General features: G+C 38.0%; 1 protein-coding gene across 1 annotated transcript in view; it reads right to left on the bottom strand.

Moving 5' to 3' along the window:
- The window catches only part of TRRAP (transformation/transcription domain associated protein), a 76,431-nt gene that overhangs the window by 26,055 nt on the left and 33,542 nt on the right, over positions 1 to 16,834 (bottom strand). Inside the window, exons 39-57 of the mRNA XM_066560671.1 lie at positions 16,271 to 16,537; positions 15,512 to 15,718; positions 14,493 to 14,651; positions 14,270 to 14,404; positions 13,985 to 14,095; positions 12,997 to 13,143; positions 12,473 to 12,686; positions 11,662 to 11,787; positions 9,876 to 10,022; positions 8,524 to 8,726; positions 7,722 to 7,843; positions 6,660 to 6,873; positions 5,717 to 5,896; positions 5,234 to 5,380; positions 4,511 to 4,630; positions 3,933 to 4,220; positions 3,241 to 3,378; positions 2,744 to 2,856; positions 2,100 to 2,235 (exon numbers count right to left, since the gene is read on the bottom strand). Coding sequence (XP_066416768.1) covers positions 2,100 to 2,235; positions 2,744 to 2,856; positions 3,241 to 3,378; positions 3,933 to 4,220; positions 4,511 to 4,630; positions 5,234 to 5,380; positions 5,717 to 5,896; positions 6,660 to 6,873; positions 7,722 to 7,843; positions 8,524 to 8,726; positions 9,876 to 10,022; positions 11,662 to 11,787; positions 12,473 to 12,686; positions 12,997 to 13,143; positions 13,985 to 14,095; positions 14,270 to 14,404; positions 14,493 to 14,651; positions 15,512 to 15,718; positions 16,271 to 16,537 — 3,174 coding nt within the window. The remainder of the gene's footprint in view (positions 1 to 2,099; positions 2,236 to 2,743; positions 2,857 to 3,240; positions 3,379 to 3,932; positions 4,221 to 4,510; positions 4,631 to 5,233; positions 5,381 to 5,716; positions 5,897 to 6,659; positions 6,874 to 7,721; positions 7,844 to 8,523; positions 8,727 to 9,875; positions 10,023 to 11,661; positions 11,788 to 12,472; positions 12,687 to 12,996; positions 13,144 to 13,984; positions 14,096 to 14,269; positions 14,405 to 14,492; positions 14,652 to 15,511; positions 15,719 to 16,270; positions 16,538 to 16,834) is intronic.

Raw genomic sequence — 16,834 nt, 5'->3', positions numbered from 1 at the left:
AAGAGAAGAAGTGCCCATGCCCAATCTACTGCTGGGGTATTTTTATTCTGACAAGTGTAATGCATCTCAAAGAGCTGAGCCAGCCCAAAGCAGCCCTGCCACAGGAGCAGGATGCTCACAGCAAACAATTCACCCTGCACAAAGCCAGAAGATGCTTCTCAGCAGATAACACGCACCATATCTGAAATGCAGAACATGTAATGGCAACTTCTTACCTAAAAGGATCCTGTGCCTACCTGTCCCACATCATGCAGCATTGTACTCCCTGTCTGCTCTAGGGCATTGCTAAATTTATGAAAATAAACAGCTGATATTTTTTCAAGTAATCACAACCAGCTTCTCATATGGTAAAGTAATTCCTGAGCACAGGTGCAAAGTCAGGTCACAGTGCTAAAATAATTTATAAAATAATTTTAAACCATTTCCTCAGAATTCTGGAACAGTAGAAATATGGCATCTAAACCCAGCAAAGCACTTGAATTGTGCAGCACCTAAATTCTGTGAGCACTTTGCAGCAAACTTGCACTGAGCCAGTGCTCACCAGCTGACACTGCAGGCCTTTAATCTACAACTTTCTCACCTCTTTTTCCTCCACGTTACACCAAGCTCTTAATGGTTTGATGTGCAACACAGAAATCCCCCTACATTATGCTCCTGCTGATAAACTGTATGGTGACCATTACAATTGTTATTCCTGTTATCCTCAGCTGACTTTTACGCCTGAACCAGCAAAGAGAAAGTGCCAGGTAGCATCCTTACACTTACACAGTGAAAATCATCTCCTTCTTTATTATGTTATCTACTGGATCATTAAACACAATGGCAGTGTGAGCAAATGGAAATGAGTCTTGGGTCCTATCAAGGGCTACTTGCTGTTTTAATAGCTCAACTTTAATGGGTAGATTATTAAAAATCTTTCACAAAGATTTAAGAAAACTGATAGATATTTGCCATCATCCCTGGCGTCTCTTGTGAATCAACCATGGAACTTGACAAAAAACAGCCACATTAAAGAATATCAATATAATTGGAGTAGTGAGGTACAGCAGCATAGAATCAATTATTCTTTTAGATCCCAATATTTATGCAAACACGTGCTGACACTTTTACAAGAACCTGAGTAGAGTCACAAAGGCTCCATTTATGGCTTCAGCAGCATCTTCTCCTCAGTCATAAAATAAATGTCTCATTACTGAAAATACTTCATTTAATACAACTGCAGCTACAGCATATCAGCACTTACTCAGGGTTGTCACTTCCACTCAACTTGCAATTGTCCAAAACCAGAAGCTGTCAGATATGATCTATTTCACTTTCTTCAAGCCCAAGGCTTATAATATACTGTACAATATAGCTCTTATTTTAGGCTTTAAAGCTTTCTCAAATATTTCCATACTTAGCCTCTGAAGTTGCATACTTAAATAGGACACAGAATACAAGTGTTACAAGAACAAAAGAAATTAATTAAAATGTAAATAGTACCCATAAGACAGTTTTTGTTGCATTTGCAGTTTGCTGCTTAGACATTTGGCTTCACATTGTATTTTAAATATGTACTTCACCCTTTTATTGCAAATTCTGGCATCTTTAGCAGAGTAATTCCAGTATTGCCCCACTGTATACAACAGTGCAAGAAAGATCTGCAAGCTCCTTTCCACCTGTGATTTCATGCAGTATTCTCAACTTTTAGATTTCAATTTTACATCTGGTTAATGTTTCTATATTAACTCATCAGCTGAACAACTACCTACCATGAACAGAGAACATATTTCCTTAAAATTAAAACAAAACAGAAAAAACAAACCAAAGAAAAACCAAATCAAACACAACCCCCCACCATGTTTTCCATCTTGTTTAGATAAGTGACACCTTATACAACACTTAAAAAAAAATTCCAGACAATCTACTGGCAACTCCAACAGAAGTCTGCCATTGGCCCCAAGAAGTTCAAGATGTCCATGCAGCCTGGCTGTCCTAGCAGCCTCAAGAGCAATAACCACCAGCTTATTCTCATGGGATGGCTCTTAAACAGTCAGAATGAAGCTACCCAAGGCAGCATGAGGAGAAACTAAACATGAGCACAAAAACCCCTCACTCACCTGCACCAGAGCCTCCTTCATAGCAATCCAGTTTGAGACCCTCCATGCACACTTCAGCACCAGGTAAGGATTTATGTGACCTTTGGACTGGCCATATTCTGTCAAAGGCTCCCATTGGTTCAACTCTTTTGAGCAACTAAGAAAAACAAATGCAGTGTCAATTTTGTTACCAAAAAAACCCCAAAAACTTCAATAAAAGTGACAATAAATGTTTGTGTATCAGAATATTATCTGCGTATTTGTTTGTCTACAAACAGCTTTGCAAGCACTGCAGAAGTTTTATCCAGATGGGAAGACTTTTTTTTATTTATTTATTATCAGTTATAATACAGAAATCTGTGAACAGGGAAGAGCTGCATTTTGTGTCTCCCAGAACAACCATTTTAAATAGGAAAAACAAATTTTAACTCCAGTCTGTTTCCACCAATAGCAAATTACATTTTTACAGCAATTCAGCCATATCACTTCTGAGGCTCTGTTAAGGGAATACAAAATAGCTTTTTTTATTCCCTCAGGTTTTCTCTGTATCTGAGCTATCCTGAGGTAAGTTTATTCTCATAACTAATGCTTTAAACCAAGAGCAGGGTATTTTGCTTTTATTGCAGGGTAAAAATACTTGTTCCACATCAGCTTCCAAGTCTTACCGAATCCAGTGGTCTTCCCAAAGCTGGTACTCAGGGAAGATGGAAGGGGAAGCATTGCTCCTCTCGTGCTCTTTTTTAGCCTTCTCCATTGCTTTTTCATAAGTTTCTTGTGCCTAAAGAAAATTCAACCATTCCAGGTTTCCATCTGCTGTGTATACAATAACTCACTGCTCTTTTATTTTTAGGAACAAGTGATAAGAAAACCTTCATAGACTTGAAAAAAAAAAAGTCAAGTGTGTTAAATTCATTCCTGAATATAGCTATTATTTGACAGCTTGACAAATGTCATGAAAATCTGATGGGTGTGCACAAAAATTTCACCTTACCTCAGTATTAAAAGGCTTTAAACTACTACTGTAGACAGCAGAGAAGCCATGGCACTTTCCACTTTAGAAGACTGAACTTAATAATTAATATTCAGAGGTTTTTCCTGCTGACCAGAATATTTATCCTGACAGGTAGAACCACTCAGATAATTTCTAAAATCAAGACTGTACCTGTTCAAAAAAGCCATGCTGTTCATAGGCAATGGCTGTTGCTGTCTCTGGGAATTTGCAGCGTTTCTGCCACAGCCCAGCCCACATATCCTCCTCTTGCAACAAAGAGTAGAGCTCAGCAAGGGAATCCAGGATTTCCTGCAAGGTTAAGAACACAGATTTCTCCACAGTTAAGCTGTCTTTATAAAGCACAGTAGGTAGCAAACCCCACGTTCTACACTAAGACAAGCTGAGAGAAACATGGAAACAGAGAAAGGCCTATAAAACTTAATAAATTTTTTTTTAAACTCTAAAAGGCAAGAAATTAGTAAGAACCATGTACTGAAAACAACACTGCATGACAAAAACATCCTAAGGCTTGTACACTGACTCTTGCCTATCTTCCCTAACACAACAGATCAAATCATAAAAAAACAAAATTTTTAAACAAGTCAATAATACAGCAGGATGAGGAAACAGCTTCAAGTTGCACCAGGGGAGGTTTAGATTTGATATTATGAAAAATATCTTTACTGAAAAGGTTGTAAAGCAGTGGAACAGGCTGCCCAGGGTAGTGCTAGAGTCACTGTCCTTGGAGGTATTTAAAATACATGTAAAATGTGACACTTGGGGACATGGTTTAGTGGAGGACTTGTCACTGTTAGGTTTTTCTCTCCATATTTCATAAGGTATTTCAATAAATATAACACTACCTGTTGAGGAGGAGTTATGCTTTCCTGCTCATAAAATTCTGTTGTCTGTTTAGGCTTAATCTGCAGACTGAGTCCTTTTTCAAAGGCTTGATGTTCCAGCATGAGTGTAGAACGAAACCAGAGGTTGTGAGTCTTCCCCAGGTATTTCAGGACACAAGGTCTGATGGGAATGGGAGGAACACACTGTGACATTGCTTCCACAAAGCAGTTCAGGGCACTTGGCTGGCAATCCCTCTGCACCTGATGGCTTCCACTGCACAAGAAAGGGCTTATTTCCCCTGCTAGAGCCTAGAAGAAAAAACATCATACTATCTGTCTATTCAGATTCTTCAATTAGAGAAATCAGATTTAACATCTCTTTAGTACAGGGAACAAACACTTCAATAAGTACATTTCTCTCTGTAAAATGAAAGGCCCTATTTCTTTCAAAAGATGTATTGATACAGGTACACAGCATTCACCAGGCTGAGAATGGCAAATATCTCAAAGCTAGTAAACAAAGTCACCACATTTTCCTGTAACAGCAGTCATTTACAAAGAGGAATCTGCAAATGGGAGAGAGAGAGAGAGGTTCTCACATGTTGCTGTCTGTCAGACAAGATTTTCCAAAGTCGTGAAAATAGCTGTATCCAAGTCTTCTCTGCCAAAGGTGTAGAAATGTGGCATAACTGAACAAAGGCACTCAGCAACGCTCCCGTCTGGAAACAGACAGATGTACAGAAATAGGAACATACAATTAATCCTGTGGCAAAACAGTTCAGTTATACTGTTGTTTCAGTAGTAATACTAATGCCTTTTCAACAAAAATTTAATCCTATTTTCATGTTGATCAAGACTCTGATTCATTACTGCAACCATCAAAAAAAAAAGAAGGAAAAAAGGAAGATGTTCATCATCTTGGTAATAGGAATAATCAGGTTAATTGGATACAGCTGTTGCTAGTGTGGAGTTATTTCAACATAGCTTTCAGCTAAATTATTTTCTTAGAAATTATTTAATCATAAGGTGCTGATACAGATTTTTGATCCTATACCCTGTGTTTGCCATCACTAGTTTATGAACTGAATTGTTAAAATATACTTATGGTGAAGAAGGATGATATTTAATTTTGTAGGAAAGAGATACAGTAATAACTAGCAATGAAGTGAAGGCTAAAGAATTTTTTACCATAGGCAAATAAGAAACTGCAGATTGTAAGAGATGTCTACATAAGAAAACTCAGCTGAAAAATGAGAAGTGTGAGATAGATCAGTTTGAAGTTTTAGGATTAAAGTGGCTTGGCACCAACAACCTGCACCCACCTTCACTTCCCGAAGGGAGTCGAGGAATTTGTCGTGCCGGTTGGTCAGCATGTGCAGCTGGTTGCCAATGTCCTTCTCTGAAAGTTCCTTTGTTTTGGGAGTGCTGGTCTGATCTCCTGGAGCCAATTCAATGTCTATTTCAACATCCTACACAGAAATAAACAACACAGTATGTAAAAATAGGCATCTTCTGTGTACTTTTGCTTATTTTCCACACTAGAAAACACCTTCCTGATCAATTTATTTCAGACCTCACTGTTTCTGCTCCTTCTTCAAATCTGTAATTGCCGAGAGTGCTGAAGTAAAGGCTAAATGAATAAATGGGAGTTCTGAGAGACCCAAGCATGCTTAAACCACAGGAGACATCAACAATCTGCACACATCATCTTCATCACTCATTCTCCAAAGGTATCTGGTGAGAAACTAGGAAGAGCTGAATTCCATTAGAGAGACTGCTTTCTCCACAGTATTTCCATCAGTTACCTCCTCTTTGGATTCGCTGTTCTCCCTCTCCCGAGGCTCCTGCTTGACGTGAGTGACCATGGCAAAGGCTGCCCTGTCGTGGCTGTCAGCAAGGTTGATGACATTGGTGATGGAGGGCAGCATGGCCCCCTGGCAGCTGGTGCCAATCGTGGTGTTCCTCTCACACACTGCCAACAGCAGCTGCCACGTGGAGAAATAACAAGAGCATTTGAACATACATTTTACTGCAGAACTTCAAAGAAAGCATCACTACGGTTTAATATTTAAAAACAAGAAAAAGTTGCAATAGTAAGTTTAAGGCCTATTTATCACCTTTATTAATAGAAACTCCTAGGCCTAAAGGCTGTATTTTGTACTTCTTAAAACATGTATTAAGTGTCCTCAATCTGCTAATAAATACAGACTTTTTTACCCTAAAATAGATATTCACAGTCACCTTAAATTCATGCTTTAATATCCATATTGTTAAAATAAAAGGTTTGTCCCATTTTATTTTAAATAACACAGGCAAAGATGCGATGTCATTTCAATGCAATCCCACCTAACAGCTGTCATACTATTAGGAAACATTCCAGCTTTAACAGTTTTCTTGGAATCTTCTCCTATAACAATTCTTGGGGTTTTTTTTCCATAGTCATTATCAATTAAAAGAGGTTGTTTTCCTTAAGAAGTATTAACCTGGCCATTAGGCTTTTGGCAGAGAAAATAGATTTTAAACATTTCTATTAAAGCCACTTCCCAGGCATCAGCATTTCACTGTTTAGCCATTGTATATATTTTTAAGCACCACAGGAGCTGAGGCAGCAGACTTGGTATTTTCAGCTTTGATACAAAAAATACACTCTACAAAACACACACCACACAATGCTTTTGCACACAACAAGGCAAAATAAGGACTAAAACATGTATCTAACTGCATTTCTGATACAAGCAGTTTCCCTACCTCGATGCACTGCTTTATCCAGAAGTGATTTCCCATTGCTTCCCAGTTCTGGGAGCAGGTCACATAAAGCAAGCGCTCGTACACGCGGCGTTTCATGGAATTGTCAAAGACCTCAAAGAACTTGGCTCGGATGAGTGGCTGGGCACAGCGCAAACCAGAGAGAAATGCTGGCTCCAGTTTAGCTGTAAGTTCACTCCCAGAAAGATTCTCATCCCTAAAATGAATGAAGACGAAATAACAGAGCCATTAGAAAGAAGACTCCTAGGTTTTGTATAACAGACTAAAAACTCCAAGAGATAACATTCTGTAAAAGCCCACGCATGACAAACATCCAGTTTTTGAGAGAAACAGCAAAGAAAACATTGCTGCTTGTTGTAAAACTGCCCAGAACTATCAGAAATACTCTTGCAGGATAAAATCTTATCATAATTGTGAAACACCAAGCTACACCTGTATGGTGTTTGAAATGACAAATGGTATTGATTGATGAAGCTTTCTGAGCACTGTGTGCACACAAAAGTTTTGCACAGTGAACCAGCAGAGTACAGCAGCAAAGTGACTGCAAAATAATGTGAAGGAGTAGCACAACATTAAATACCTGGCATTTGTTGATAAGGTGACTATTTTAATTATTTCATTGTGAGTCAAATCTTCAAGTCTACCTAGCAAAGTAACTCTCCTGAAAGTGTAACTTACAATTAAGTTTCAAGGAAAAATAATCTTTGTATCCCATGAATGTGAAAAGACAGACCTTAGCTGTAATCACATTGTTGAGAATACAGTCAGCTACAAGGATGCCTTGGTATCTCGGGAAAGGAAGAAGTTGGGGTGGAGGTACTTTATCAGTGCCAAAAGTAAAAATCCTTACTAAGGAACTCCTGTTTTCAAATTGCATTCCATAAGTATGCACTGTGGTCTCAGTAAAGTGAATTGATTTTGCATTTTAGGGAAAAAAAATCCCTTAATTCAGACCTAAAAGGATTAATGACATGTTATAAAGTTCATATATGGTACAAATTATGAACCAATAAGCTGCAATAAGTGATTAATTGCTATAATTACCTATAGACGTAGTTAACAAGGTCTAAGAACTGAGCATTTAATTCAAGGTCTTCTGGAAAACGCTTTTCAATGTAAGTCATCATTTTCACCAGTAAAATGGACTTCTCCCGGAGAGTAGGTGTCTGTGGTAAAAGAACACAAGATTAATTTTGTCAATTCATCTTTAAACATACAGAGAACTAGCACATTCAAATTACAACTCAGCCATTCTTTACAGGACTCTGCTTCTAAAGTACTGAAAAAGAGCTTGGTAGGTCATAGTTCTGCAAAAGAAAAATAACTCAAGCACTTATCCTTCTAATATATGCTGGAGAATTTGAAAATTGTGACTAAAAATAAGTTTAAGTTGTTCAGGGATTAAAAAATTCTGATGTATATTATAAAAAGTGTAGGTCCTTTTGTACAGCACTAGGCTGTAAGAGCTCAACTCTTAACAAAAATATGGCAGATTGAGGAGGCCACAAAATGTTACAGAGTAACACAATTTATACCAGCATTAGTCATCTTCCCCCTGAAGAGTCTTTCTATCCAGGTTAATGTGAAGTATATTTTAAAACTTTAAAGGAAGTTCTCCACAAAGCAGCATTTGAGATCAAACACCAAATATAAGCCTATGAAATGCCAAGTATCTATAGCTGCAGCTATTTTCACAGGGAATTAAAATAGTCTAAATACCATCAAGGGTATCTAAACATATATAACAGATCATTACAAACCTCATTGTCAAAACTGATGAATTATATTGGCTAACCATAGTTATTTAGTATTTGAGAGCAATAATGACTTCATCTACTCAATTTACCTGATTAGCTGCCATTGGGGAATTGTTCTTCACCCACTCCTCCACTATTTTTACCACTGCACGAAGAATTTTGGCATCAGTGGATTTTTCAATGAGAGATGTTAGAATAGCTTGTATAAAATTTTTCCTCATTTCCATGCTCATCACAGCCAGGCGAGTTTTCACAAGATCCAGACTCAGCATTACCAGTTCACTTGTACCTGCTATGGATGCAAAAAAAGGTTTAGAGTTGTGTACACACCTATGAACCACCTAGGAAAAGATTTTCCAGATAAGATGCTGTAATTTTTAAAACATGCCTGGAAGTTTATCCCCAGAGATAATATGTTCAGAATTACTACTTTACATTCCTACACAACTAAGGCACAACCCAAGGCCAGCTTGAACAGGGTTTTAGCAACTGTCTAGTGGAAGGTGCCCCTGCCCATGGCAAGGGGTTGGAATTAGATGATCTTAAAGCTTCCTTCTAACACAAATCATTCTATGATTCTGTGACTTCTTTCAAAAACAAATCCATTCAAAATCCTAAAGGCAAGCCTGTTTTTTCCTTTCTGCAGATCTTTAGTAGAAGGTATTATAGACCCCTAATTCTGAAAAACTACAATTAACTTTGTGAAAGACACTGTCTGTGATGCAGCTAATTCTCTAATTCTGTTCAGCTAATTTCCTGACTTGCTTATCAATGAAGTTTAATAATTTTCCAATTGTTTCTCAGTGTTAATAAAATTTACAAGGTTCTCAAAAATTAAATTAGGTATGGGCTGGGAATCTAACAGCAACAATTCTTTCAAAGTGTTTACTTCAGTAGCTTATCCATTAGTAAATTACAGGGCCCTCTACCAGCACTTAATTTTCTTCTACAAGAACATCTGATTTTTTCTAATTCATTTGACAACAGACAGCATTATACTGACTGAAAGAGATGCTAAAGCATCCGCTTCAACAAGTTCATTCAAACACAGTTGTTTCAATATTGTAAAATAGGAAGGAGTAGAAAAAAAAGTGAAAGCACAAAGCAATCAAAAAATTCAGCCCCTCTCCCCTCAACCCTCTAAAGCTTTGAAGAATTTCAGAACTTCTATTTATGCTGCAGCTCAGCAAACGCTTCACTAACCCTTCACTGAAAAGGTTGGGCTAATACTGAAATTCATATATTAAGCAGGTAACTGGAACTCATAAGTGCATTTTTAGCTGTCAGTACTTTGGGGTAGCACTACTCACTAAGGCTGAAGTATTTTTCAACAAGTTACAATGCACACAAACCCTGCAGAGTCATTTGAATCCCTTTAGGGTGAAGATATTTTAATACTTTCCAATACTTCTAATCATTAACAGACTGTACAAGGTAATACCTGTGTTTGCTTCTGCTGCTCCTGCTGTTGCCTGTGGATTCAGGTGTTCCCTGACCATCTTCTGCAGGGACCTCATGAAAACTGAGATCAGCCTGTCAATGTAGCTGGGGTTGTTGCTGCATGCAGATTTCAGAATCATCAGAGTCCCTAGAGATAAAACCAAGGCTTCAGGAATTGAAACTTCTCTTGGGCATGACCTGAGTAAGGTACAGATGCCATGAAAGAAGGATGGGACTACCCAGGATACAAACATTAGAAATCTGGAGAGATTTGGAGAAAAATTTCAGTCTCAATTTCAGTGTCAACTTTAATTTTGCACTAATTAAAGTATTTCAAAGTTTTGCATACAAGTGTGTGATGAACAGCAAAGGGAAAAAGGGAGGACAGGAAGAAAGGGATTGAGAACAAATATTTCCAAGACCTTAAAAAATGCAACTACTCCTAATATTGCACATTAATTTTAGTAGCAAAAAGTAGAAAAACTTTTAAATTAGCAGGCCTGGGTTTAGTAATTAAGAAATCATAACTTGGGTTTTCTAATCTAGAAACTTTATAAAGTTTAATAAATCAGTTTCTGTAGACTGAAGAAGTTAATTCAAGTTGACCACTTCACCCTTAAAAAAAAAAGCACACACATCCTGTACAATTATCCCTACTAAAAATAAACAAACTACTGCAACTTTCTAATTCAATGGATCTACACAGCATATCTACAGAAGCATGCTCTGATCATTGAATGGCTCCTGCCAAAGTTTTGATTTCTTTTTCTGATCAGATGGGCACAAAATTTGTCCCACAAAGCTCAGCCTCTGAGCCACAGAATTACTACAAAATGCACCTCCTGACAGCTTGATTGTGGTGCTGCTTTTAAGGGAGCTCTGGACAAAATGTAAGAAACATCTTTCATGGTTAGTTTGATGTAAAGTACCTGCTGACATCTGACAAATAGGCAATTCCCAAGGTACAATTACAGACATCTACACAGCTCACAGAACAGAACAGTGAAGGACATTTGCCATTTAAATCAGCAGGTTTTCCAACATTGTACAATTTCAGGTCTGTATTACCAACACAACCAGTTGTGGGCCAAACTCTATTATTCCTATATATCTCTGTCATTCTATTATGTAGCTGAGTTGTCTAGCAGTTCAGTAAGTACAAAAAAAAAAAAAAAAACAAGAAAAGAAAACCATTTCAGCTCTTCAGAATGGTCTATGCTAAAAATTCAGATTTTGCCACCCAAAAAAAATAGTATTTTTGTAATTTCTTGATTACTGAGAGTTTAAGGTCTATAAATACATAAATCTTAATACACTACCTAAATCAGCTAATAAATGAGGCTTAAAAAAATTAAACAGGAATACATAAGACTCTATACAGATACCTTAAACTATTCTGTTGTATCTCAGAGGACCTGCAGGATTTGGTTTTTTCCATGTAAGAAGGTGCCAGTAACTTTTACTTTATTTTCTGCCTAATATCAATATTGCACCTTTTCCCTATGCACTTTGAATACAAAAGGCTTCCACCTAGCAGATCTACAGCTCCCCACCTCCAAAAATTGCTCCCAAGTCACTTCAGGGAGCAGACAGAACACGATGAACCCCCCTCCATTCCCTTTTTTCACAGACATGACATCCTAAGCTCATTTCTCAAGTTAGCGTCAAAAGCTTCCCACAGCTTTTCCTCTGCATTAGATCAGATTTATGGAAAAGGAAATTTGTGACAAAGACATGTCTCATTCAGGGGCATTCCCAAAGAGCTGCCAGGGGTGTGGGACACCTACCAAAGAGCTGGGAAGGGTTGGCATTGGTGGCTTTTTCATAATTAGTCAGTCCCTCATAAATAACCTTCCCAACTGCAGCATAAAGGCACTCCAGCTCTTCATACTTGGAAGCCACGCTTGAGGTACCTGCAGAGTTCAGAGATGTCTTTAGTTTTGGTAACACTACCCACAGAACAGGCAAAGAACAGTTCCACTGTGAATGTGCAGTCACTAAAACATCACTGGAGTCTTACACTGTCAACAATCTAAGATGACACAAGCAGATCCCTCACTTATATAAACCTCTTTATTATACCAGTATGTCTTTGAGAATTCACTTCTTCTGACTAACTCAATTTGATGAGCAGTCTTACATTACTGATTTACTTTTCTCCAAGAAAATATTATCTAAATTAGCTTCTATTAAGACACAGCATATTACTTATTGCCTTTCTTTTTTACACTTTATCTCCCTTCCTTGTTTCAGCAAAACAGCAAAACTTAATAACTAAAAAATTGCACTTCTGAAGCTGAAAAATTCTAATTGCAAAAATACATTAAATTTATAGCATGCATTTCTTGAACTAAAGTTATGACAGCCACAGGTTATTAAGTTTTTATGTCAATGGATAATGATGTATTCCACATGATTACTTCTTTCAGCTTTTCCTTTTTTAATCAGAGGTTGAAAGTGCAAGCTAAAATGGACCATTAAATGCAGGAATCATAAAACAGAGTATTAGCACATTCCAAAGAGTGCCTTCATCACACCCCTCAACCACTTAAGTTATGCAGCAATAAAGGATAAAAGGAGGAAGAAAACACCACTCACTTGGTTCTGTGGGGAAAATTCCCATCAAGCGAGACAGCAAACTGTGGACAGCCCTCAAAACCTTGGTGTTCCCACAGGTCATACAGGCTGCTACCCCTCTTTGGAGGGGCTTGAAGCTGCTCAGGATAGCAGGGGGCTGTAGCACAGTCAGCAGGAAGCTTAAGACCTCTAAGCCAGTGCAAATGTTGGCAAAGTTGGCCTGATTGGGCTGCTCCTAAAGAGAAAGCACACAAAAAGGCAGTGAGTAAGGGTAAACAGGAATTACACAGATTACTAAACTCAGATCAAATCTGTTAAAACCTACTAAGAAAAAATCCCCAAAAATAAATAAACCACACCAACCAGTCAGTACTGCAGCTCTACAAATTATAACCACTTCTGCAATTCACAAACTTAACAACTTATTTATTTCACTACAAAGAAAAGATTAGTACTGTAAAAATCTATATCCAGATATGACTGGTATTCAATCATCCCACATGCCAGGGAAGCCTAAAGACCTACAGGACCAGAATGTTACCTACCACAGTCATGAGCAGCTTATCAAACCACTGCAACTTCAGTTCTGACTTGGGCCACATGTCTGGCCTCAAAGCTGTTTTCAGAAGGTTGACACAGCGTCGAGACAGCAACTCCCCAGGGGATCCAGCAGTGTTGGAGTTGTCATTTACCTAGCAATTAATCAGAGTTAACAAAATGACACCCTTTTGGAACCAAGTCATTAATTTATTACTCATTCCATGCAAGCATGTAATTTCTTATTTCTGAAATGGATGAGCTTATGTAGTTTTATCAGTACAGTCACACAGCATTTAATGCATAAAAAGCTGACAACTAATAGTAAACACCAGAACTGGTGTCTAAATTGCTAGCTAATTAACCCAAATCACCCATCAAAGGTGTATTTAAACAAAAGTTTCATGCTATCCTATATTACTACAACTCTGAACATACTCAAGATGGTTTATCTTTACTGTTGCAAGGTATCCATAAACATGTGCAGCTCTTTACTCAATTCATCTTTATACTTAAGAGCACATCTATTTTGTGCAATGGACTGTGGGATATAAAATCCCATGCTACTTACCAGCTGAGTCTGCTGCAGGAGCAGAAGCCATAAAATTTGTCAGCCTGGAGGTACACCCAGATAATTTTTCCCATTCTAGAAAAGTTTATTCCCTCCAAATTTGGTGAAAAACTTTAGCTCTACATGCTGCAGGAAAGTAATTCCATGTATAGGATTTTGAAAATAAAACTACAATCATTACCCCTAGATACAGCCATTCCCTATAAAACTCTCTTAATATTTTGGGATAAAGTATTCTTGACATTTAACCTAGGCAATAGAACAAGCATACATTGCAGCATCACCCAAATATGTAAATTAATCATGAAAAAGCACAGAAACATTAGAATAATCCAAGCCTAAAAGGAGCTGTGTGAAAAGAGGGGGTTTTATGGGTTTGGCTGCTACTCCACACTGGTATCTGCATATCAGAATAACCACAGTACCTGGCAAGCAATTCTAATCAGGAAATTCACAACAGTGTCTGTGTGCTGCTTGTCAATGGGCTTGGCAAGGAGGGCATCAGCTCCTGGCAAGGACTGGCTCCGTCCAAACACCTGCATGCACACAAAACACAAAAGCCCTCAGCCAGACTGAAGGAGGAAAACAACAAGAACACATTTAAAGCACTTGCTAAAGCTAAAACCAATTCAAATTAGGGAGTTTCGAGTCATGTGGAAGAAACAATTACACTACTTAGAGTCTCTGAACAAATCCTGATTTTCTCTTACAGCACTTATTGCTCCTGTAGCTGTCCTGAATCGTTTTACTTCTTGGCCAGAATCCACAGACAATCCTCTTTTAACAGCAGATGAGGCAGAACTTGCTCCTTCTCCACTTGCACTTGAGTCCATATCTGAATCTGGCTGAAATATCAGCAATGTGCATGTTAAAAAAAAAGGACATTAAACTGTGGAACAGTTCAATCTTTACCCATTTATTTTGATTTCCTACCTGCTGGTCTTTGATTCTTTGCAATTCCCATTTAATAACAACTTCAGCAAGATCCACAGCTAATTTTCTTTGCTCTATTGTAACACTGGGAGTGAAGCCCAGTCTCTGCATGGCACTAACCATATGCTGAACCAAGTGATGTCTCACAGGATAATAAACCTGAAAAAATGGTTTCACAGAAATGTTCGTCATTAACTAGTAACATTCTACACAAAACCTATAAAGTTGAAATAAAGCAAAACTGTAAAACAGTCATCAATTCCAAAGTTTGCTAAACCTGTACCACTTCAAATTTTGCAATATGGAAAATTAACTGGTGCACTGAAAATAGTATTTTGGCTACAACTTTCAGTAGTGACTACTGATTTCATGCATTCAAATAAACATGTTCTTTTTAAGATTCATGTTTTTTTTCAAGGACCAATCATACCAATTTTTTTCCAAACATTTTAAAGAGCTTCAACTTACATTTGAGCATACTCAGATATTCTTTCAAAAATATCTGTTGAGGCATCAGTTCTTGAAAAATGTGTATTAGCTGTCCCTTTGGATTGCATTTTAATACATGTTTTCAAAAATGTTCCTATGTTGACATTCTGCACCATTCCCCCATTTGTTTAATGTTTCCCAACATACACTGGCTGCAGATAAAAGTGATCTAGTTAATCCCACAGAATATATAAAATCATACAAAAAAGGATTACTCAAGGGTGGCAAAGAATATGGCTGTGCACTTTGTTTAAAGAACTCTTAGACCTGTTAAAGAACACTGCTAATGCATGTGCAATGAATTCATCTTGCAGACTCTAAACTGACATTTGGAGTTCTAACTTCAGTCATGACAGAGCTTAATAAATTATTTGCTATTAAACAGTTGTATTCAGTTATAGATAAGTATCTTTACAGACAAATGATGCATTTTGAAACTAAACCATATAAGTTATGCTGTTTTTCTAATCAAACTGTTTAAGTCTTTGATACAGGAGATACAGTGAGTACCAGAGTAACAGTACAAGTACCTTGAAATGTTGTACTATCAAGTGCAAAATATGTACTAGCTGGGGCACTGTATGGCCCTCCTCCACAATGATTTTTCGTGTCCAGTGCGTGAGCATCTGGTGTCCATCCTCCATTCGAGCAGGCACAGCTGGAGTCAGGATAGCCATGGCCTGCCTGACAATAGCCCGGGCTTCCATTGCATGTGCTTTGAGAAGGCTGTGAAAAACCTGAACAGCAGAGCTTCTCATCAACATCAATACTGCATGCATTTACAAAAACAAAGCATTTATAAAGAAAGGGAAACAATACACATTTTCTAAAAAACCACAATTTTTCTCTAAAGGCACATAATTTGCTAGAAACACCATGATACATCAGCAGCAGAAGGATAGAGCATATACTTCCGTTTCCCTGTTTCCTTCACATTCCCTTTTCTTCCTCCCTCTTCACTGTCCAATTTGAAGTTTTCCCTTGGTCCCCACATTGTGTCTCAACTGAAGCATCTGCCTCTTAAGTGAAGAAACATTCCCAATTTTGCTAATTCAACCGAAATGTCTACTTGTCTTACTTACCCTTCCTGCTTTCATTTTTCTTCACACTTCTTTCTATACTCTCCTACTCCCAAGCAAATCTGTATTAAACCTTTGGCCTGCTGCTTCTTCATTTGTTTGTAGTGTTTGAATTATACTCAGCATTCAAAACCACTGTGCAGCTTCTACTCCAAATCTTACAATAAAAGAAAGCACTCCATGAACTTAACACAAGCCCGTGGTCAATACCTGCAGAACAATCTTCTTGTGAATGGCAAACTTGGCAATGATGTGTGCCAAGAGCAAGTGGCCACTGTACTTGCAGGCTGGGTCCACGCAGGCCTTGGACAGGAGGCAGGGCCAGGCAAAGGTCATCAGGCGCCGCAGTTTGCTGTTCCTGTTCTTGTTGTTGTCGTGGATGTGATGGGGGGCATGCTCCACCAGCAGCGTGGCAAACTGCAGCAGGTAGATCCTCAGAGAATCCAGCATATCAGCCTGCTTTTCTGGATCAAGTACCTAGTTTCAGGCAGGATCAAAGAGAGAATGAAGTTGACAAAAAAATGACTTTTATTATTATAAAGGCAAAGTCCCAAATTTTTGCTCTCTGAGTGGTTTTTAAGAAGACTAAGAACTAATTATAATTGCTTTCTTGACTCAGTTCAGTACCCAAAAACAACCTCCTGAAGTGTGAACCTTTAAATTATGAGCACATCTGGGAACTCCCAAACTGCTAACCTATAGAAAGATATAAATAAAATACCCCAACCCTCATCTACAACAACATTTGCTTTATAACCTCTGACTGGTTCCATG

This window comes from Molothrus aeneus, chromosome 16 (assembly GCF_037042795.1).
Source record: "Molothrus aeneus isolate 106 chromosome 16, BPBGC_Maene_1.0, whole genome shotgun sequence".
In the NCBI taxonomy this organism is placed as follows: domain Eukaryota; kingdom Metazoa; phylum Chordata; class Aves; order Passeriformes; family Icteridae; genus Molothrus; species Molothrus aeneus.
The sequence above is the reverse complement of the archived record's forward strand: the minus strand, read 5'-3'. Positions and strand labels throughout refer to the sequence as shown.